The sequence below is a fragment of the Plecotus auritus genome, assembly GCF_963455305.1.
Source record: "Plecotus auritus genome assembly, chromosome: 10".
NCBI lineage: Eukaryota > Metazoa > Chordata > Mammalia > Chiroptera > Vespertilionidae > Plecotus > Plecotus auritus.
Genome location: NC_137785.1, coordinates 36471040 through 36494328, shown reverse-complemented (window position 1 = coordinate 36494328; position 23289 = coordinate 36471040). Strand labels below are relative to the sequence as shown.

Sequence of the window (23289 nt, the reverse complement as noted above, 5' to 3'; positions counted from 1 at the left end):
TGTTGCCTCAGCTCTCTGGGGGACAGGGAGGGGTGACTCTGGTTTGCTCTCTCCTACACAGGAAAGGAAGGTTCAGTCGGGTGGAAACCAGTGGTGTAAATGGGTCAAATTCAGTCATGGGAGCTATCAGCCAGGTCCTTGGATCCAGATCAAAAAGTACATTCTAAAATGTAGATGATGAAAAACTGTCTGCCTGACTCACAACAGGTTCCAGAATAAGACCAGAGGGAAAGTGTCACTGGCAGCTCTTGTTTCTCCATATCCTCCTCTCCTGCCCTTCCTGTTGGAAATCCTGCTAGATCTGGAATGCTGGAATCCCTGAGCTGCTCTGAGTTCCATCCAGCTGGGGAGGGGGAGGGGAGGAAGACACCCTGAAGGGTAGGGGCTCTATACCCTCATCTTGTTTGCCTGGGCATCAGGATATCAGGGAGAGAGACTTTATAAAACCTGGCGTGTCGATAAATCCCATGTCAATATATGATACCATTAATCATGCTTACTACAATGCAAAGTGATACTCTGGGCACACATGCATATTAATTCATTTAATTCTCCCTACAATCCAAGGAAGCAGGGGTTGTTATTATTAATGTTTGTAAGCAGAGGAAACTGAGGCATGAGGATGTTAAGTGACTTGACTGAAACTATACTCACAGCTAACCACCTGTCAGGGGTCCATCCCTGTGAGGGAAACTGCAAAGGCACATTCTGCACCACAGCTTTGGGGACCCAACCCAGACAGTCCCCAAGGACACTCACCTAATCTTCTCAGCATCAAACAGCCTCTGTGGAGGCCGTTTAAACTTCTTCCTTTTAGCAATCCAGTCTTTCTGTGGAAGAAAAGGGGCATGGGTGGGAAGGTGAGGTAGGAGGGCTTGGCCACCAGCTGGGATAAAGCATTCCCTCTCCCCTTCAGGCATCACATCCCCAGGGTACCAAACTCATGCGGGCCTTGATGCGGTCATAGTCGATGCGTGGGATCATCTTCAGAGAGATGGTGTTTTGGCTGGGCTCTACATAATCCACCTGAGAAGGACAGGTGAGTGATCAGGAAGGGCCCAGCCCTCCCTCCCTGACCCTAGACACAGGAAAAAAAGAGATATCAGGAAGGATAGGGATAGAGGGTGATGGGAAACCAGATTCCTGACAACTCCCAAATTCTCTCTCCAGCCTGTCTCCCCTCAACTCTGAAATTGACTATGCTTGCTTGACACCTCCACTTAGATGGCTAAAAGGTCCCTCAAACCTAGCACAATGAAAATTGATCTCCTCATTTCCCCCAAACCTGCTCATCTCCCACTCTCCTCCCATTTCATCCTTCCTTCTGCTCAGGCACACCTGGGAGTAATTTTTAACTCCTTTCTTCCTCCATATCCAATCTGTCGCAAATCCTGTCAGCTCTGACTTCAAAAACTCTGACTTCTTTCCCCTCCTCTACTACTCTTAGTCCTGAACCACCATCATGGCCACCTCCACCCTGGAATCACTAGTCTCCTCACTGTCTCCCTGCTTCTGTGGTTCCATATAGTCTATTCAAGGGTTTCTCAGCCAGGTAAATTTTTTTTTAAATTTATTGAAAGGTAATCTTTATTGTGGGGGGCTGTCCCATGCATTGTAAAATGTTAGCAGAATTCCTGGCATCTATCCACTAGATGCCAGAATCAACTGTACAGTTGAAATAACCACAAATGTCTCCATACATTGCTAAAATATCCCCTGGGGGGAATGTCCCCCCAGCTTGAGAACCAGTCACCTGAGTAATCCTATTAAAATCAAAGTCACGCTGTGTCCCTTAGAGCCCTCCCATCTTACTCCAGTAAAAGCCAAAGCCCAGCCCTAACCGGTTTGGCTCAGTGGATAGAGCGTCGGCCTGTGGACTGAAGGGTCCCAGGTTCGATTCTGGTCAAGAGCATGTACCTTGGTTGCGGGCACATCCCCAGTGGGGAGTGTGCAGGAGGCAGCTGATCGATGCTTCTCTCTCATCGATATCTCTAACTCTCTATCCCTCTCCCTTCCTCTCTGTAAAAAATCAATAAAACACATTTAAAAATTAAAAAAAGCCAAAGCCCAATGATGGGCCTCCCTGAGCCCATGACCTGCCACACTGCTTCAGCAAGAGATGGTCCTATCTCATGTCCCAATACATTTCCCCAGTAACTCCACATGCCTCATTACCTCACCTCCTTCAGATCTTTACTCAACATGCTTTCATCATGCACAGAATTGTCATCCATTTCCTGTGTGCTCATGACAAAACCTAGGCTCTGCTTCAACTAATCTGAGTGGGGTGCTGCTCTCTGCACTTAGGAAAGGGGCTGGAAAGGAGAGGAGGGGAGAACAGAGGAGCAGAAGTGTGAACATGAGTCCTGACCCCCTTGGCCACTCAACCCCATGCAGACGCACCTGTGCGATGTCATCCTTATAGATGCCTCGTTTGAGGCGGACCCAGGATTTTGGTTTGAGGTTGGCCACTTCCTTCACCACTTTGAGCACATCTGTCATCTCCTTGATGGGCACCATCTGCTGGTTCCAGTAGCCAAGCCGCAGGTTGCCCACGCCCTCAATGGCCTGCTTCACGTGGGTCTGCTTATAGGCCTCCACATAGATGTAGCCCTTCACGTGCTCTGGTGCCACTACCGATTTAATCTGCAGCGGCTACAAGGCCGAGCCCATGGAAGAAAACAATGAGACACAACTGCTAATAACAACTGTCACCTAAGCAGTCACTCTCCCAGGAATTTATCCCACAGAAACATGTTGGCCCAATGACATGGATACAAAGATGTTCACTGCAGTTGTATATTATAGCAAACAAACAAGACGGGAAACAAAACATATATACTAAAAACTTATTAGAATGTGAAGACAACCATGCTCAGAAGTTTACAGCTGTAAATGCCAACTTAAAAAAAGGAAAATAGCCCTGGCCAGTTTGGCTCGGTGAATAGAGGATCGGCCTGTGGACTAAAAGTCTCCCGGGTTCAATTCCGGTCAAGGGCACAGGCCGGGTTGCAGACTCAATCCCCAATAGGGGGCATGCAGGAGGCAGCCCATCGGTGGTTCTCTCCCATCGTTGATGTTTCTCTTTCTCTCCCTCTCCCTTCCTCTCTGAAATCAATAAAAATATTAAAAATAAATAAATAAATAAGTGTAACGCAAATAAACCTATTTTTTAAAAAAAGAATGGGGAAAAAGAAAAGATTAGAATGGGAACAAATGAAATAGAGAATAAAAGCAATAGCACCCTGGTCAGGGAGTTCAGTTGGTTAGTGTTAGGTAGTGGGTTCAATCCCCAGTCAGTCCAGATATAAGAATCAGCCAATGAATGCATAAATAAGTGGGACAACAAGTTAATGTTTCTCTTTCTCTCTCTCTCTCTCTCTCAAATCAATTTTTAAAAATTTTAAGAAAAACAACAGCAAAGCCCCTACAACCAAATGCTGCTTCTTTGAAAAGATCAAAAGTTTTGACAAACCTTTAACAAGAATGATCAAGAAAAAAAAAGAGAAGGCTCAAATGACTAAATACAGAAATGAAAGAAATAACAAGGCAACTGCCTGCCAACAAATTAGATAACCTAAATGAAATGAACGTTTTCCATACAAAAACTACCAAAACTAACGCAAAAAGAAATAGAAAATCTGAATAGGCCTGCAAGAAGCAAAGATATTGAATTAATAAAAAAAAACCTTCCACATAAACACAAAAAGCCCAGAACTAGATGGCTTCGCTGGTAATTCTACCAAACATTTAAATAATTAACATCAATCCTTCAGGAAACTCTTTTGAGAAGAAAAGGAAGCATTTTTCAATTCATCCTGATTCAGTATTACCCTGAGATCATCATAAAAAACTACAATATCCCAATATCCCTTATGAACATAAATGCAAACATCTTTAATAAAATAGAACACCAAATCCAGCAATAACTAAAAAGGATCATCCACCATGACTATAACTTTTATGGAATGTGAATTATATCTCAATTTTTAAAATGTTTTTATTGATTTTAGAGAGGAAGGAGAGGGATAGAAACATCGATGAGAGAAACATCAATCAGCTGCCTCCTGCATGCCCCCTACTGGGGATAGAGCCCACAACTCAACAGGGAATTGAACTGGTGACCTCTTCGTTCATGGGTCAGTGCTCAACAACTGAGCACACTGGCTAGGCTACATCTCAATTTCTAAAAAAACACACAATTAGCCCTGGCCATTTTGGGAGTGTCGGCCCAAGAACCAAGGGGTCACGGGTTCAATTACTGTCAAGGGCATGTGCCTGAGTTGCAGGTTCGATCCCCAGCCCTGGCCAGGGTGAGTGTAGGAGGCAACCAATCGTTATGTCTCTCTCACAGTGATCTTTCTTTCTCTCTCTCCCTCCCTCTCTCCTTTCCATTTCCTCTAGAAATCAGTGGAAAGAATATCCTCGGGTGAGGATTCATAACAACAAAAAACATACAATTAATTTCAGCATCGGTTGTGACAGTGAAAAATGGGAACCACCTTATATTCACTGGGCATGGAAAGATGATTATAGCACTGAAAAAAGGCTTGCTGCAGAATTATGTGTACAATAAAACACCACTTTGTGTTTTTTAAAAAAGCAAGACATAATTTTCAACATGCAGAGAAAATGGTCTGCAAAGACATACAAACCAACAGTAATTACTTGTGAAAAATGGGGACTGAGATTTGGAGAGATCTGAGCTTTTATAATATCTGTGTACTATTTTGCTCATTTAAAAAAAAAAAGAGAGAGACATATGTACTACTATTTGTAATACTTCAAACAATAAAAAAAAATTAAATTAAATTAAATTAAAAACAAAAACAGTCTTAGCTGGTTTGGCTCGGTGGATAGAGCGTCAGCCTGCAGACTGAAGGGACCCGGGTTCAATTCCAGTAAAGGGCACATGCCTGGGTTGCAGGCTCAATCCCCAGTTGGGGACATGCAGAAGGCAGCCAATTAATGATTCTCTCTCATCACTGATGTTTCTATCTCTCTCTCCCTCTCCCTTCCTCTCTCTGAAATCAATAAAAAATAAAATAAAAATAAAAACAATAATCAGAGTCATAACTCAAACAGGGCCACTAGAATTTTGCCCAGGGCATAATGTTGAGGTTTGTGCACACTTAAAATCATAATCTGCAAATCCTGCAACTGTCCACTTGGCCCCACTAATGCACACCCACTGCTTCGGCAGGTAAAAGCAATGCACTCAGCCAAAACAAAGCATATTAAGTAAGAAAGTTACCACACCATATGCAGTTACCAGTAACCGCATGTTTCACAAATTTTGAGGACACTCTTCCTTTTTCCTGGTTCCAAAACTGAGAATTATATCTCTGACAACAACTACGTTTATTGAACACAAGCTGATGGACAAGTCCTGCTGAGAGCTGGACATGTCCCCAGCTATTTAGTCCTAATGATGCTGAGGCCCTTGCAGGGCCCAGACAGGGGAAGTGGTTTGATCAAGGTCACAAAGATAGGAAGTGGCAGGGACAGGATTCAAACCCTGGCAGTCTGAAGAAAGATCTGTGCCCTAATTCAGCATTTGCTGCCTTGCATGCAGATGGCATTACTTCATGTTTTGTGTGCTGAGTTAGCCCTGAAAGGGCAGGGACCAGCTCTGGCATGGTCACCACTGTATCCTCAGCATCTCCCAGTGCAAGGACCAGCCCAGAGGAAAAGTTCAGTAAATGTTTGATGACTGTGTGAAAGGAAGGAATTCTCCTCAAGACAGACCTGTTCCCTGACCCCCTTAGTCAAACTGTCCCACTAGAGGACTCTCAAACAATAAGAGATGACAGCTACCCAACAGGGTTGGTGAATAGGCAAAACTCACTCTCAGGTAGAAACAGCTCAGGAAGCTAAATGGCTGACTTCCAGAGGGCTACAGGGGCTTAGGAACCCAGCCAGAAATGCAGAAAGAGAGAAGACAGGGCACACAGAACGCTTCAATTGAGGGAGTGGTTTTTTCCTAGCTGAAGCAGCTCACTTAACAGGCAGTGGTACCCTTGAATCTACACTCTCCCTCCCGCTGGGCTTTGTCCCCCCACCCCCAAAGCTGCCTGCCTACACGTACCGTGTCTGTGAACTGGTAAGCAATGAACTTGCGCATCAAGGAAATGGCTGTGGCCCGTTCCTCCCCAATCTGGAAGAGAAGCAGACTTATGAGACAAGATGAGTTGGAGGGCAAGACATGGGAAAGGGGACAGGAGATAACAGTAAGAGTCATCAGGCAAGAAAAAGTAGGAGAGAGGAACATGAGAGATGGAGAAATACAGAGTACGAGTGATGAACAGCATGAAAGACAAAGGTGGGAGACAGTGAGGTGGAGGGGAGAGGGAAGAGAGAAGGATGGAAAGGCAATCAGGCCAAGGAAATTCAGGACAGACACATGGACAGTTCTCCCAGACAAAGCCGCCTCCCTCATTTCCCTGTCTCCCCTAAGCCATGGCACCAGAGCACACACCTTACATTTGACAGTCCACAGATTTGGATCCCTAGACAGGAGAGGGAAAGAAAGCCCTTTAGTGAAATTGCCTCATCATGAAACATACAAAAAATCACACCCATCCTTCCTCTTGCTCCATACCCTCTCCTTTCTCCATTCTTCCATACATATGAAGGAGAGAGAAAGGTGCCATCTCACCCCTCCCTCCCTCCTCTCATCCACCACTGCCTGTGTGACTGTGTCCTGATTTATTTTATGAATGACTTGTATGGGCACATCACCCAAGTACAGTACAAGAGTTCCACCTCAGCCCTCCTGTCCCACCCCCTTACTTGACTCCTGGGAGCAGCTGCTGCTGAGTGATGTCATCAGAGAGCTCATCAGACCCTCCATACACCCTGGAGAGAAAAGGGCAGTTGGGAAGAAGAGGTGAAGCTCTGTCAGACCCCAACCCTTCCCACAAGGGGACCACCTCTCCTGGTTCCCCAAACCCCCATCCCACGCTCTTACGTCTCTCCCACAGATGACTTGGCATATTTCTTCATGTAATACTCGCCTAATTCTTCTTCTCGCTGGTCCCTGGGGTGTGTGTGGGGGGCAGGGGGAGGGATAAACATGAATGGAAGGTTAAGGAGAAAAGATGGGCTGACCCATCCCCAAAACTCCCCGTGGGAGCCCATTTCACCACTTTCCCCCTCCCTGCTTACCTCCAGAGGTTCTGTAGGCGGCGAGCCCCAGAACGGTCTTCGTCCAGGACAACATTATCGATATTGGAAGCTGCAGAAAAATGGGCAGATGGGGTGAATAAGAGAAGGTGAAGAGCAGGGGCCTGGAGAAAGTAGGGGGGCTAAGAGGGCCAGAGGTGGGCCTTGGGGAGAACACACCTTACTGAGGAAACCCCCAACTCTCACCCCCCGAATCCTGCTCAGGTTTCTGCTTCTCCTGAAAAGACTGTCCAGCTATTCCCCATTTTACAGCCACTGATAAACACACCCTGAATTCCATCCCACGCCACCCATCCCTGCATCCCTACGTCCTACAATACTCATACACAAATATACACCCACTTTCCCAGGCCAATCACGGCTAGAGGCCGGACCCAGAACACCCTTACTCTGGACCCTAACATGAGTGAAAGACCCCAGGGACGATCAGGGATCAGGGATGAGGGAGGGTGCCAAGGGCAGGAAAGAGGAGATGTCAGGATATGGGAGGAGGGTTGAGGAATCACACTTTTCAGATTCTTACCTTCAATCTCTTCTACTTGGAGGAAGAGGAGGTGGTGGTGGTAGTGGTAGTGGTGGTGGTGGTGGGCGAGGGCAGACAAAGTATGAGCCAAATTATAGCAGCAAAATCAACCAATGGGTTGGGGGAAGGGGAAGGGAGGGGCACAGAAGGTTGAAAATCAAAAGTAAAGGCCAGCCACCAGGTGGTTGGGGGAGAAGCCAAAATGTATGAGGCGCACAAAACGGAAAATAACAGGGAAGGGGGGCACTGGCCCAGGAAGTGGGGGGTATCTTGGGATAGGGCCCACCCACCCAGGGCCCACCCACCCTATAACCCCCAGAAAGGATTTACTGGGGCCCTGGGATCCCAGAGTCCTCTCCCCACAACACCTACCACTCTACAGCCCCCGCCCCCCAACTCATGGGCCTCAAAGGAAAAGGGTATGGAGCTAGCTGATCTCTCTAGCAAGGACAGAAAGAAGCGAGGTGAGGAGGGTGGGGGTTGGGATGGTGCAGGGCATGGGGGTGCAGGATGGGCTCTCAAGACCCTCTGGGTCACATCCCCTAGTGGTCTTCTAGAGGTGGGCCCACACACACCTTTCTCTAGAATGTCCTCTGCTCCATCTTCCCATTGGTCCTCATCCTCATACTCATCGTCCACATCTGAAACAAGGCCAAGTGGTTAGGGGCAGCAGGAGCAAGGGTACCTCATGACAACAGCTTCCAGGAAAACTCCTTTGGGAGATGGGCACAACAAACCCTCATCTTCCAGGTCAGGATACTGAGGCTCAGACAGGTGAGGCACTCACCTAAAGCCATAGATAGGGCTGCTCCAAGCAGCAGGGTCAGGTCTCCTATGCAAATCCCCCTGGCTCTAAACCACTCCTTCCCTCAATCCCACCCAGAGATCCATCTTAAAAAGAAAGATCCAAGTAAGCAAGCAGAAAAGTTTCCTCTCAACTATCAAGGGAAGACAGGTATATGGTTGTTGTATTTTAAAGACAGAATTCATGGTTGATTGGTTTTATTATTATGCTCTTACATTTATAATGGCTACCACTTATTGAGATTGTACTATGTGCCCTGCCCTGTTCTGCATACTTGCTAGATTCCTCACCAAATCTTCCTGGAACCCTAAGAGTTATCATCATTGTTCCAATTTTATATGGGCTCTGAGACCCAGAGAGGTTATCTAACTTGCCCAAAGACTCTCAACTGGTACCTGAGAGGCAGCCTAGCTTCAGGGTCTATGCACTTCAATACATTACAAATACTCTTCTGTATGCATCAAATATTACACTAAAAACTTAAACAACAGTGATACTAGCACATGATGAAAAAACCCAAAGTGTACAGATGACGTTAAGTGTACAGCAATTCTCCCTCCCATTTCTAACCCCCACCATCTCAGTCTTCTTTTTCAGAGGTAATTCTGTAACATTTCTTGTCCAGAGATAACTTGTGCATATATAAGAAACCCCCATCACTATTCTCTCTCTCTCTCTCTCTCTCTCTCACACACACACACACACACACACACACACACACAATTTTTTTAAACACTGTTCTGTACCTTTTTCTGAGCAGTAACACTAGCTTGGAGCTCTTGCATAGCAGCACATGCCTCATATGCATATGCTGTCTGATTTCTGCTCCATAATTTGTTTTTCCAGGCCCTTACCATCAACCAACGTTTAGGTCACCAAACATTTGCAATTGCAAAGAGGAATGCAAGTGTCTTTGTCTTCATGTCTTTATGTACCTCTGTGAGTTTAACTGTGGGGTGAATTCCTAAAAAGGAATTGCTGGATCAAAGGGCCGCTGCATGTTAAGCATTAATGGGTACAGCCACATATGTAGCCTTTTAATAGGCAGTGACCGTCCTAGCCAGTTTGGTTCAGTGGATAGAGCATCAGTTTGTGAATTGAAGTGTCCCAGGTTCGATTCCGGGTTGCGGGCTTGATCCCCAGTAGGGGGCGTTCAGGAGGCAGCCGATCAATGACTCTCTGTCATCATTGATGTTTCAATCTTTCTCTCCCTCTCCCTTCCTCTCTGAAATCAATAAAAATATATTTTTAAAAAAGGGGGGGCAGTAACCCAAACACTCCCATCACCAACGCGTAAGTATCCCTAGTGGCCCACATCTTGGTCATATGGCATATTATCCATTCTTTTCTCTTGATTCGCGCCCATCTGCTATCTTAGACCTTTTCTCTAAGCAAGGACTCCCTGCCCCTCAGCCTTTGAGAAAGGACCGAAGCTCTCCGAGCACAGGAACACCCAGAGCATCTTCTGCCCCTCTGCTCTGTTTTCCCCCTGGGGTAAGAGAGTCCCCAGAAAATGGAGGGTTGTGTTCCAAGTCACTCCCCTTTACATGGGTGTGGGGAAATCAAGTATTCTCATGTATGGCTGGTGGGAGCATCAACTAGTATGACCTTTTCAGGGGCTGATATTTGGCCACAGATATCAAAAGCTTTAAAAACATATGCCTCGCCGAAACCGGTTTGGCTCAGTGGATGGAGCGTCGGCCTGCGGACTGAAGGGTCCCAGGTTCGATTCCGGTCGAGGGCATGTGCCTTGGTTGCGGGCACATCCCCAGTGGGAGGTGTGCGGGAGGCAGCTGATCGATGTTTCTCTCTCATCGATGTTTCTGGCTTTCTGTCCCTCTCCCTTCCTCTCTGTAAAATATCAATAAAATATATTTTAAATAAATAAATAAATAAATAAAAAATAAAAACATATGCCTCCTCTTTGCCTAGCAATTTCACTTGTAGGGATTTACCATGTAAAAATCTATGAGGTATGTGTTAGATGAAAAAAATAATTTTCACTAATTGTAATTTAGCATTTCATCAATTATGAATAATGACAACAAACCTCAGCAGTATTGGCAGTGAAATCTGGTATTACAGTTACAGTGATATCAAAATCATTCACTCAATGCTACTTCAAAATTAGACTCTTACCACACCCTCCCTCCACTAAACATAGCTAATTAAATGTATTAATGATGTTCCTTTAACAGTTTGACACTGTGTTTTAATATAGTTGTTCTCTTTGGAAACCTATGTATTTTGTTTTACACATTTCAAAACATAACTCTAAAAACAGATCCATAGACTTTATCAGACTGCAAAAGAGGCCACAAAAAAAAAAAAAAGAATCCTGATCTAGACAACAACTTGCATATGTGTCAAAATACGTGAAGATACTCACAGCAGTGCTACTTAAAATACTGACAAATATAAACTTCAATGTCTAACAAGAGACTGTTTAATAAATAAAACACGTTATGGAACATTATGCAGCCAGAGGAAAAAATAGCTATTTCAGTGATAATGATAGTAGCTAACGTATATTGAGCACTTGGGTGCCACAGGTTGTTCAGAAAACTTGAACACCAATTAACTTTTTAACCTAAATTATTTAGGTTATATCCACCGCCACAAGCATTGAGTGAGAAAAGCAGTTTATAGAACAGCATATATAATGTGGGCCTAAATAATCGCAAATTAAAAAACCACCCTGTTGTCTAAGGGCCCACTCTAGGCTGGGCATTACACTTTGGGTTGACATCAGCCTTAAGTGCTTTATATGCATGGTCTCCCAAATCCTCAAATTATCCCTGTGAAGTAGGAAGAACTGTTTGTCCCCTTTGTACAGAGGGGACAAGAGGCTAAGAGAGACATATAGCAACTTGCCCAGAGTCACATGGAGAAAAAAGCAAAGCCAGGCCAGGAGGGACCAAGATCTGTTGGCCTCTACTACCCTGTCCTGTTCTCTATCTCTAGATCATCTGAGCTTTCCATGACAAGCAGAGTATTGTCAGTTTTTTAAAGGGTAATAATGGTATTGTGATTGTGTGTTTTATTTTATTTTTAAATATATTTTATTGATTTTTTACAGAGAGGAAGGGAGAGGGAGAGTTAGAAACATCAATCAGCTGCCTCCTGCACACCCCCTACTGGGGATGTGCCCACAACCAAGGTACATGCCCTTTATCGGAATCGAACCTGGGACCCTTAAGTCCATAGGCTGACGCTCTATCCACTGAACCAAACCAGTTAGGGCGTGATTGTGTGTTGTTTTTTTTTTGTGTGTGTGTGTGTTTTTAAAATATATTTTATTGATTTTTTACAGAGAGGAAGAGAGAGGGATAGAAAGTTAGAAACATCGATGAGAGAGAGACATCGATCAGCTGCCTCCTGCACGCCCCCCACTGGGGATGTGCCCGCAACCCAGGTACATGCCCTTGACCGGAATCGAACCCGGGACCCTGCAGTCCGCAGGCCGACGCTCCATCCACTGAGCCAAACCGGCTTTGGCTGATTGTGTGTTTTAAAAGGACCTATCTTGCCCTGGCTAGGTAGCTCAATTGGCTACAGTGTTATAATCACATGCCAAGGTTGCGGGTTCAATCCCCAGTCAGGGCACACACAAAAAACAATTAATGGGAGAAACCAAGATGGCGGCATAGGTAAGCACCTAAACTGCTGCCCTGCACAACAATTTCAAAACTACAACTAAAAAACAGAACGGACACCATCCAGAACCACAGGAAGGCTGGCTGAGTGGAAATTCTACAACTAGAAGGAAAGAGGAAAGCTCACGGAGAAGGAGCAGCAAAGAGCTGAGGTACGGAGACACGCGCGGGCAAAGAGGAAGGGCAGCTGAGTGCCTGGCTGGCTTTCTCTGGCGGGAGGGGGAAGGAAGCCCCCGACTGCACTGTACCCCAGTTCCGACTGCACTGAACCTCAGTTCTGGGCAAAACCCTGTGGACCCAGGCTCATACAGGGGGAGTTTGGACTGTCAGGTAGAGAGAAAGACACACGAAGACTCGGAGACTTGGAGACTCAGGGGAGCCACGGCGGCAGGGGTCTGGAGGCACGAGTGTGCACAAAGACTGACTGCGGAGATTACCACAGGCTATCCCTAGCGGAAGGGAGTCGGAAGCTCCTGACTGCACTAAACCCCAGTTCCAGGCGAGCCCCTGGGGACCCACGCTCTTACGGGGGAAATCTGGACTGTAAGGCGGAAACTCGGGAACCGTGGAAGGCAGAGGTCTGGAGACTCGCATGCAAGGGCAGGGCTGACGGGAAGCCAAGACTGTCTGCTCCGCCCTGAGACTACACCCCTTTCAAACTGAGCACAGAGGCTTTTGCAATCTGGCAAGGCTAATCCTATAAGGCTGTCTCCAGCACCAAAAATCTCCCGGTGTAGACACAGCTGATCCTCACAGCCAACTGGCCTGCAGGTCAATTCCTCCCAGTGATACCAACAACAATCAAGACTTAACTACAACAAGGCTGTACACACAGTTCACAAAGGGGTGCACCAAGAGTGTCCACCTCAGGTTAACTGGGGAGGCCGACCCACTGGGCCATATAGGAAACCTAGCACACAAATCTACCCTACCAACTCTGGGAAGCAGTGAAAATGCAGTGACAAAGAAACAGATCACAAACGAAAGAAATGGAGGAAAACAAATGACTGGATATAGAATTCAAAACCACGGTTATAAGGCTTTTCAAGAATATCCTAGAAAAGGCCGATAAATATAATGAGACCCTCAAAGATATGAAAAAGGACCAACTAGAAATTAAACATACACTGACTGAAATAAAAAATATTATACAGAGACCCAACAGCAGACTAGAGGAACGCGAGAATCAAGTCAAAGAATTGAAATACAAAGAAGCAAAAAACACTCAACTGGAAAAGCAAAAAATAGGAAAAAGAATCCAAAAAAGTTGAAGATAGTGTAAGAAGCCTCTGGGACAACTTCAAGCATACCAACATCAGAATTATGGGGGTGCCAGAAGAAGAGAGAGAGCAAGATACTGAAAACCTATTGGAAGAAATAATGACAGAAAACTTCCCCCACCTGGTGAAAGAAATAGACTTACAAGTCCAGGAAGCGCACAGAACCCCAAACAAAAGGAATCCAAAGAGGACCACACCAAGACACACCATAATTAAAATGCCAAGAGCAAAAGACAAAGAGAGAATATTAAAAGCAGCAAGAGAAAAACAGATAATTACCTACAAGGGAGCACCCATACGATTGTCAGCTGATTTCTCAACAGAAACTATGCAGGCCAGACGGGAGTGGCAAGAAATTTTCAAAGTGATGAATAGCAAGAACCTACAACCAAGACTACTCTACCCAGCAAAGCTATTATTCAGAATGGAAGGTCAGATAAAGAGCTTCACAGATAAGAAAAAGCTAAAGGAGTTCATCACCACCAAACCAGTATTATATGAAATGCTGAAAAGTATTCTTTAAGAAGAGGAAGAAGAAGAAAATAAAGAGAAAAATTATGAACAACAAATACATATCTATCAACAAGTGAACCTAAAAATCAAGTGAATTAAAAATCTGAGGAACAGAATAAACTGGTAAATATAATAGAATCAGGGGCATAGAAAGGGAGTGGACTGATAATTCTCAGGGGGAAGGGGGTATGGGGGGGTGCAGGAAGAGACTGGACAAAAATCGTACACCTATGGATGAGGACAGTGTCGGGGGAGGTAAGGGCAAAGGGTGGGGTGGGAACCGGGTGGAGGGGAGCTATGGGGGGAAAAAGGAGAAACAATTGTAATAATCTGAACAATAAAGATTAAATTAAAAAAAAACAACAATTAATGAATGCATAAATAAGTGGAACAACAAATCGATGTTTCTCTCTCTCAAGTCGATAAGGAAAGTTTGTATTTTTTTAAAAGAATCAACCACCCTAGCCAGCTTGGCTCAGTGGATGGAGCATCGGCCTGCGGACTGAAGGGTCCCGGGTTCGATTCTGGCCAAGGGCACATGCCTGGGTTGCAGGCTCAATCCCCAGTAGGGGGCGTGCAGGAGGCAACTAATCAATGATTCTCTCTCATCATTGATGTTTCTATCTCTCTCTCCTTCTCCCTTCCTCTCTGAAATCAATAAATTAAAAAAAAAAAAAGAATCAACCAACAAATGCATAAATAAGTGGAGCAACAAATCAATGTCTCTCTCTCTAAAAAATTAAAAAATTATTTTAAATCAATTCATTTTCAAAAGAAATTAAGCCTGGCTGGTGTGGGTCACTGGTTGAGCATCGACCCATGCACCAAGAGGTCCCCAGTTTGATTCCCAGTTAAGACACATGCCCAGGTTTCGGGCTCAATCCCCACGGGGGAGAGGGGGATGCAGGAGGCAGATAGATGTTGATGTATCTATCTCTAAAATCAATAAAAACATTTTTTTAAAAGAAATTTTAATATAATAACAGGACCTATCTTTTAGGAATATATATACAGAAATATTTGGGGGTAAAATTATGTATTTGAGATTTGCTTCAACATCATCCAGCAGTAAGTGGAGGAGGAATAAGTAAAACAAGCTGGTACTAAGCTGTTACCTGTTTTTTTGTTTGTTTTTATTGTTGTTAATCAATGGATATTTTTCCATTGATTTTTAGAGTGAATGGAAGAAAGGGGGAAAGACAGAGAGAGAGATACATCAATTGGCTGCCTTCTGCATGGTTCCCCGACCAGGGCCAGGGATTGAGCCTGCAACCAAGGTATGTGACCTTGACCAGAATCAAACCCAGCACCCTATCTCGGGACGACACTCTATCCACTGTGCCAAACTGGCCAGGGCATATTTGGTTTTTTAAAAATACTTATTTACTGCCCTAACCGGTTTGGCTCAGTGGATAGAGTGTCGGCCTGCAGACTGAAAGGTCCCAGGTTCGATTCCAGTCAAGGGCATGTACCCTGGTTGTGGGCACATCCCCAGTAGGAGGTGTGCAGGAGGCAGCTGATCGATGTTTCTCTCTCATCGATGTTTCTAACTCTCTATCCCTCTTCCTTCCTCTCTGTAACAAATCAATAAAATATATTTTAAAAATAAATAAATAAAAATACTTATTTATCGATTTCAGAGAGGAAGAAGAGGGAAAGAGATAGAAACATCAATGATGCAAGAGAATCATCAATCGGCTGCCTCCTGCACGCCCCCCACCGGGGATTGAGCCTGCAACCCAGGCATGTGCGCCAACCTGGAATAGAACCATAACCTCCTGGTTCATAGGTCGGCCCTCAACCACAGAGCTACACTGGCTGGGCTAAGCTGTTAACTGTTGACACAAGATGAAGGAACATGGGGGCTCCACATACCATCCTACTATTATGTTTGACATTTATCAAATGTTGTTTTTTTAAGTACATTCAAGAAATAGAACTGAAGTGGAAATCCAGCCTCTGCTCAGCATTCGCCAGCCCTGGGACATACCAGCCTCATCCAGAATGAAGCCACCATGGCGGGGTTTCTTGGGAGGTCGGTCATCATCTTCTTCCTCTTCTTCCTCATCATATTCTTCCTCCTCTTCCTCCTCTTCTTCTTCCTCGGGCTCTTCCTCCTTCTCACTGCCTGCTGCGCTCCGCCGCTCCTCTTCTACCTGCAGAGTCACAAGGGATGGGACACCAGAGTTCTTTAACCCAAAATCCAGACACCAATCTCCCTACCCACAAATGTGACTTCAGCCCACTCTACTCTGTGTGCACACCCTTCCACTCTGGCCAGGTCTCTCTGGTAGCCATCCTCTCAGTGACAGCATCACCATCTATCTGACCAATATCTGGGAGCTGACCTGGACCCCTCCCTCCACTAGACCTCCTTGCTAGCCCCCACCAGGCCTTTAAATTTGTTAGCTCAATGAGGTTTGGTTCTTGGCTCTTTGTACTCTACAACTCCCTGTGCCATCTCACCCATTCTCTTGGCTGTGAAAGACAACTCCCATATCTCTGTTTCCAGGCCACAGTGCTCAAATTAACCACCTCTTGCTGCTAATTCTGTACACACTTTTTGGTTGGTCCTTACCTACAAGACATCTCACACCACCCCCTCCCTAACAATATGCTCTTCCCTTGGCATGTCACATTATGCTCTCCTGGCTTTTCCCCAAACTCTGACTGCCCCTCTGCAGGTCCTCTTACTCTGTTCAACCCTCAAGGGCCCACTTTGTTTCTCACGCTATACACTCCCTCCCTGGCCATTTTACCTTCCACAACTTCAGTTCCTCTCTCTGCAAATGACACCCCATCTGTCTCCAGTCCCCCTTTTTTCCAGAACTAAAAACCACCATATGCCAGCAGCTTGCTGGATGCCTCCCCAGGATGAGCCCTTCACATTAAATCCTTCATGTCTTCCCCAAGACTGGTGCTGGTCTTCTAGTTCCCATTAGGCATCAAATTCATGACCTTTCTGCTTTTTGAACCTCATCTTCCCAATGCATCCCTTCTTCCTCATCCCCACAGCCCCATTCTAGTCCAGAACATTGCCTTCTAAAACTTGGATCCCTGCCCAGCCTTCTTTCTGGTCTCTTAGCCTATAATCCCTCTTCCCATACCAGTCACAGAAGGCAGTGATCCATACAAAACAGTGTTCCCCAACTGTAATATTTCCCTCATTAATGTTATAACTTCCTGCCATGTCCACATCAGTACAACCCATTTGTCTGATATTTTCTTTAAATTCATTCACATTTTTACTTACTTTAAGAGAGAAATGTTTCTATGTTTTAAAATAGTTCATAAGCAATAAAAAATTTTTGAAGGTTATCTTGTCATAAATAGAAAGTAACCATAAAGATATGAGCAAAACAATGTTAAGTCTCAGCAGGATATTTTGCCTGCTGTAGACTCTAAGCCAAAGGCCTGTTCTCCCTGATAAACAGAGACTAAGAAATTTCAGAAAGGTTGCCAGAGGCACAGTAGCACCAAAGTGAAACTTTTTCTATGTCCAATTTCTGTGACCCAATCAAAAGACAGGACATAAACTAAACTGAAAAAAACAACAACAAAAAAACACACAACAAGAAACTTTTTCACTAAATGATTCCATGTGGCTGAAGGTCTTGTCCTTATTCCACCTATAGCATTTCTTCTTCACCACCACCCCCAACCTGGAATGCATCTATAGTCTTGGGAAACTATGATCTAAAACATGAATTTGATCATTTGGTCCCCTACTTATAAGACAGCCATAGCTCCCCTCAAACCTCAGGTAAAGAATAAGCCCCCTGCCCTGGCCAGATGGTTCAGTTGGTTGGAGCATCATCCCATACACCAAAAAGGTTGCAGGTTCGATCTCTGGTCCGGGCGTGTACAAGAGGCAACCAATCAATGTTTCTCTCTCACACTGATGTTTCTCTCTCTCTAAAATCAATAAAAACATATCCTTGGTGAGGATTAAAAATAATAATAATTTTAGCCTACCGGTGTAGTTCAGTTGTTGAGCGTTGACCTATGTATGGATCAGGAGATCATGGTTCTATTCCGGTCAGGGCACAGGCCAGGGTTGTGGGCTCAATCCCCAGTAGGGGGCATGCAGGAGGCAGTCGACTGATGATTCTCTCTCATCATTGACATTTATATTTCTCTCCCTCTCCCTTCCTCTCTGAAATCAATAAAAATGTATTTTTTAAAAAACACCACCATTCTCCTCTGCCTCTCATCCTTACGTCAATAAAAATACTCACCACCGCCCTAGCTCGTTTGGCTCAGTGGACAGAGCGTCGGCCTGCAGACTAAAGCGTCCCAGGTTCGATTCCAGTCAAGGGCACATACCCGGGTTGCAGGCTCGATCCCCAGTGGAGGGCATGAAGGAGGCAGCCGATCAATGATTCTCTCTCATCACTGATGTTTCTCTCTCTCTCTTCCTTCCTCTCTGAAATCAATAAAAATATATTTAAAAATAATAATACCCACCGCCTTTCCAGGAAGTCATGCCTGCCCTCTCCCCCTCACACCCTAAGTAAAACTAGGCACATCTTCTGGGCTTCCTCCATCAAGGCCCTGACTACTGAGAGCAGGACCCAGGCTATCTCAGGCACCACCGAGTGCCCAACATCACTCAGCCTAGGCCTGGGGCAGAAAACAACTTTAGAAATATTTGCGCCTGACAACTCATGGCAGTGGCAGCTGGTGGGGCACAGTGGGGTGATGACTGAGCTATGTGCCTGTCAGACATGCCCCAAGCCCTGGCTTGGCCGCTGTGTGCCCCCTGGGCTCTGCAACCCTGATGCTGCTCGGGTGCTGATCCTGCCCCACTGGGACAATTATGAAGTTATTTCCTGAGCCGGAGCATGCTCTGGAGTTCCTGGGACCAAGTGTTTGCTGCCTTCTGGCAGCAGTGCCCAAATCCCTATAGCAAACGTGTCCTGACTAAAGACACAGTGCACCAGGAGCTGACCCCTAACCAGAAGCTCCTGTCCCAGAGATTCCTGACCAAGACCAACAGGATGCCCCACTGGGCCAAGTGAATATTTCCTGCCAATGTTGCTCACTCAGTGTACATCCCGGAAGATTCTAATGTGGACCACAGAGCCAGACCACGACCACCTTCATCTAGAACATCAACCACGCCTGGCTGATGGTTGTGGAGGAACGATTTGTTTACTATGTGAACTCTTGATAACAGTGGCTGGACTGAAATCCACCAGGAAGCTTGGGTCCCCTCTAGCTTATTTGGCATCTCCAGAATATGGTATCGACCCATTCAAAAGCAATGTGACCAAGACAATAAAGGGTTTTGAACACATCTTGGCCAAACTGCAAGGTGAGGCCCCTTCCAAAACCTTTGCTGAGACAGGCAAGGAGAAGACAAAGGAGACAACACTGGCAGCTACAGAGAAGGCCAAGGACCTTGACAGTAAGGCAGCCACCAAGCAGCAGCAGTTTGTGTAGACAGCCCAGACCCTGCACAGCAGCACACCAGACCACCCGGCTGCACTCCCTCTGCCCTCCCCCCTTGTATTTTATTAAAAGTCAACTTTCAGCCTGACTTATTTTCGGGTAGTAGGTTGGAGGTGGTATCTGTTTGGCATCTACAGTGCACCAGATACCTTACCCATGTCTGGTCCAGGCCTGCTTCTTCCCACATTGGATAGCTAAGAAGAGATTTGCCCAGGGTCACAGACAGCATGCAGGCAAAGTGGTCATAAAGCCTAGACTGTAAATTCCATGAGGGCAGGGACCTTTGTTTTGTTCTCTGCTGTGTCCCAAATATCTGGAACAATATCTAGCGCATAATGGGCACTCAATAAATATTTGTTGAATTCAATCAGCCTCCCCCCTCCAAAAAAAACAAATATTTGCTTAACACATAATCCTAACTAGCCCACAAAGCCCCACTTTTTTTTGAGAGAGAGAGGATGGAGGAGAGAAACATTGATCGGTTGCCTCCAGCACACACCCAGACGGGGATTGAACCCACAACCTGGGTATGCCCTTACTGGAATGGAACCCCATACCTTCTAGTGTACGGGACAATGCTCCAACCGAGCCACACCGGCTAGGGCAAAGCCCCACATTTTAACAACTCAAACTACAAAAATCACAGCATAATTTCTAGAAACCTTGTCATCATCCCCTTGGCACAGTCCCAGCAAAGCCTTCTTTCCCGAGGAGAGAGCCCCCACTACTTACTATCTTTGTGTTACCTCAGGACTTGAACGTGCTCTTATACCATCTGTTCTAAGCATCCCCCTCAGCAACCATCCCCGTTTATTAAACTCTCTACCCCAAAACAGAGGGCTCCATGAGGAAGGCTGTGATCCAAACATGATAGGAACTCAAGGAACACTTGTTGAACGACTGAGCAAGTTACTGAAGCTGAGCATAGTGAACCAACTGATCCCTCCAATAAGTGGCCCATTATTTACCATACCTGCATGTCTATCCACAGGACCCAGTCCTTCAAGGACCATGCCAACATTTGGCTGTCTGAAAAGCCAATCCAGTCCTATCTCTGGCAGTAAGACACTACCCTTCCGCCTCACCTGGTGACAGCAGACGAGCCAGCCTAGTGTGGTATTAGGGAAGTGAGACCTGCACAGTACAAACCAGACTACCCCAGCCAGGAAAGGAACGGAGGATCCTGGTCTCATTACAATCAGGCTTTAACCACAGCAAAGTATCCTGAAGCCATGACCCAGCACTACAACTTGGAGCAAAGGCCCTTCCTGGCACTTTCCCACTTGCCCCACCCCCCTACCATGATATCCCAATTCCTCCAACTCTTCAGTGGAAGCTGAGGACTTTCCAAAGGGCACAGGGATTAACAATCAAATGTCTACAGGGGACAAACAGACAATATAAATAAGTGGGACAGCTCAAGGGAAACCCATGGCAACTCTCCATCAACAGGTATAAGAAATCTTTCCTTTTCTTTAAATCTGCCACAAGACAGGCATGAGGATAAATGGCAACTGATATATCCTGGGAACTAGAGAAAATTCCCCGCTCTAAAGAGGGCTGCCACTTCTTGAGCAAAGAGCTACTGTGCAGAACAATCCTGAGTCTCAGGTTGCTGGCTCCTCCCATTTTCCCAGAAAGCAGGAAACCTTGATTTTTACTGAAATCGCCCAAGTGTTAGTAACTAACTTACAAAATAAATTTACATTTCTGTAGGTCAAATGAGATCTCTATAATCATCATGTCATCTTCTTTGTTTATTAGTTTGTAACTGTTGCCTACTAAACTCTACGAAAGCAAAGATTTGCCTTGTTCCACTCTCTCTCCAACACCTAGGATGTATCTGGAACAGTGTAAATACTCAAACATTTATTTGTTCAACAAATGAGTAAATCAGAAATAAACAAAATAAAAGAGAATAACAGTGAATAAGAGAATATATGAAATCAGTTATGTCCCAGGAAATGTTTAACAGTTCCTGAAACGGGACAGTCAACAGATCCAAAAACAGGTTGATCCTTTCAAAACATTAGATCACATCCCTCCTTTGCTCAAAACTCTCATGGCTCTGTCTCACTAGTTAAGGCCAAGTTCCTCACCACAGCCTTCAAGATCCTATACCATCTGATTCTTCTTATTTCTCTTATTGTTGAACTCACTCTGATTCTGCCCACTGGCCTCTTGTTACTTCTTGAACACCACAGACGCGCTCCTAACTTTGCACTTGCTGTTTCTCCTTACTGGAACACTCTTCCGTATAACATGACTTACTACCTCCACTCCAACAAGTCTTTTGTCAAAAGTCACCCACTCATACTCACCCTGACCACCCTATTCAAAGTGCAACCAGGATTCCTATTCCCCTCCTCTCTACTTCAGAATACCTTCTAGCTTACTAAATGATTTACTCATCAATTATATTTATTTACATTCACAAAGCCAAAGTTGGACAAAGATTTTTAAAACCTGTTTTGTTTACTGGTGTAGTCCCGGGACAAAGAATTGTGCTTAACACATACTAGACACTAAAAATGTTTTTCTGGAATGACTGGGCATGCCTAAAAATAAAAACTAATAATGAGTGCTTACTCTATGCCAGGTTTTGTTATCTCACTGTACCTGGAGCATCCCTGGCCTTCAGCATCTGTCCCTCTGCTTGACTTGGGCTTGCCAACTTCTCTCTCTCTCTCTCTCTCCCAACAACCTGAAAGCTCCCATAAACCAGAGCTCATTTTGATCCCCTCTGATCTCCCACAGGGGCCTTTCTGCCCAGGTCCTGTCCCCGGCCTCCCCCAGCGTCACAGCCACATACCTCGGCCTCCTCGCCGTCACTGCTGCGCTCGCTGTCCTCCTCCTCAGAGAAATTGCTGTCCTCGCTGTCCGACATATTCTGTTCTTGCAGGGAAAAGACGGCGGGCTCAGCGTACCCCCCAATCCCGAACCCCACCTTGAGCCTGTTTCCCCAGATAGAAAAAAAAGCCTCTTAGCGCACTTCCGGCAGCCTCATTCTGGCAACCGTGAACCCGAAAGGGAACCTCCTTACACCACCTGCTATACCTCCAGAGTCCCTAAATCCGGGCTCTATATCTCCCTAGCTCCCGGCGACCCCCGGGCCTGCTTTGTCGCCGTCCAACCTACCCCACACCCCTCCAGTCCCACCTCCGCCTTCGGAACCAGCTGCAGTTCACACGACGCCTGGATGTGACTGACGTAACCTCTCGCGAGAATCTACTCGTTGGCTTCGCCTAACGCGAAATTTCTGGGCTCATTCCTAATGATGCACTTCCTGTATGCCATCTTGAGAGTGGTACATCTGTCTTAATGTGGAAGCTGGAGCCGACATCTTGGGAGAGTCAAATGGGAGGTCAATTATTCCTTTTGGGACAGACCACTAACGCGGCGTGCCATGCGTAAGAAGGCAGGGAATTAGCAAAAAATAATAGCAAATTATCAAATAAAGTATACTTTATCTCATGGACCCTCTAAAACATTCCTAGGAGGTAGGTAGCCCCATTTTGCAGACGAGAAAACTGAAGTCAGAAAAATTAACTAACTGGAAAGTGGCAGACCCAAGATTCCTCCCCAAGTTTGGGTGACTTCAAAGCCTGTGTTTTTGTTTGCAGTGTCCCTAAGTTGATTAAATGTGAATTTATGTATTAGTCCAATAATTATTCATCAGAGAGGTGTCAAAGAGAACCAGTCATGAGGGAGAGATATGAAAAATTAACCTGATGGCAAAAAAAGTTTGAAGCTTTCAGAACACATTGCTAATTCATAAGCATGGATTCAATTTACAGAAATTTACTGTACATCTAATTAGTTATAGGGTAATGTAGTGCTGCTGGGCTGGCAGCAGGCACACAAGGCAATTAC

General features: G+C 45.5%; 1 protein-coding gene and 1 pseudogene across 3 annotated transcripts in view; one reads left to right on the top strand and one right to left on the bottom strand.

Annotated features, from left to right (window-relative positions):
* The window catches only part of SUPT5H (SPT5 homolog, DSIF elongation factor subunit), a 37032-nt gene extending 14406 nt beyond the window's left edge, over positions 1-22626 (bottom strand). Inside the window, exons 1-12 of one of the 2 annotated variants that reach the window (XM_080643559.1) lie at positions 22576-22626; positions 22229-22306; positions 15953-16118; positions 8284-8349; positions 7168-7237; positions 6971-7039; positions 6793-6858; positions 6479-6509; positions 6089-6157; positions 2404-2655; positions 937-1026; positions 760-830 (exon numbers count right to left, since the gene is read on the bottom strand). In XM_080643559.1, the coding sequence (XP_080499685.1) occupies positions 760-830; positions 937-1026; positions 2404-2655; positions 6089-6157; positions 6479-6509; positions 6793-6858; positions 6971-7039; positions 7168-7237; positions 8284-8349; positions 15953-16118; positions 22229-22303 (1025 nt within the window). In that variant the 5' untranslated portion in view covers positions 22304-22306; positions 22576-22626. Of the gene's footprint in view, positions 1-759; positions 831-936; positions 1027-2403; positions 2656-6088; positions 6158-6478; positions 6510-6792; positions 6859-6970; positions 7040-7167; positions 7238-8283; positions 8350-15952; positions 16119-22228; positions 22307-22554 lie in introns of both variants that reach the window. The other variant, XM_080643558.1, reaches the window with a different exon arrangement.
* On the top strand, positions 18630-19407 carry LOC308235253 (PRELI domain-containing protein 1, mitochondrial-like; annotated as a pseudogene). The gene is made up of 2 exons: positions 18630-18655; positions 18788-19407. The product of its transcript is annotated as a PRELI domain-containing protein 1, mitochondrial-like (transcript).
* Positions 22627-23289: the final 663 nt, after the last annotated feature.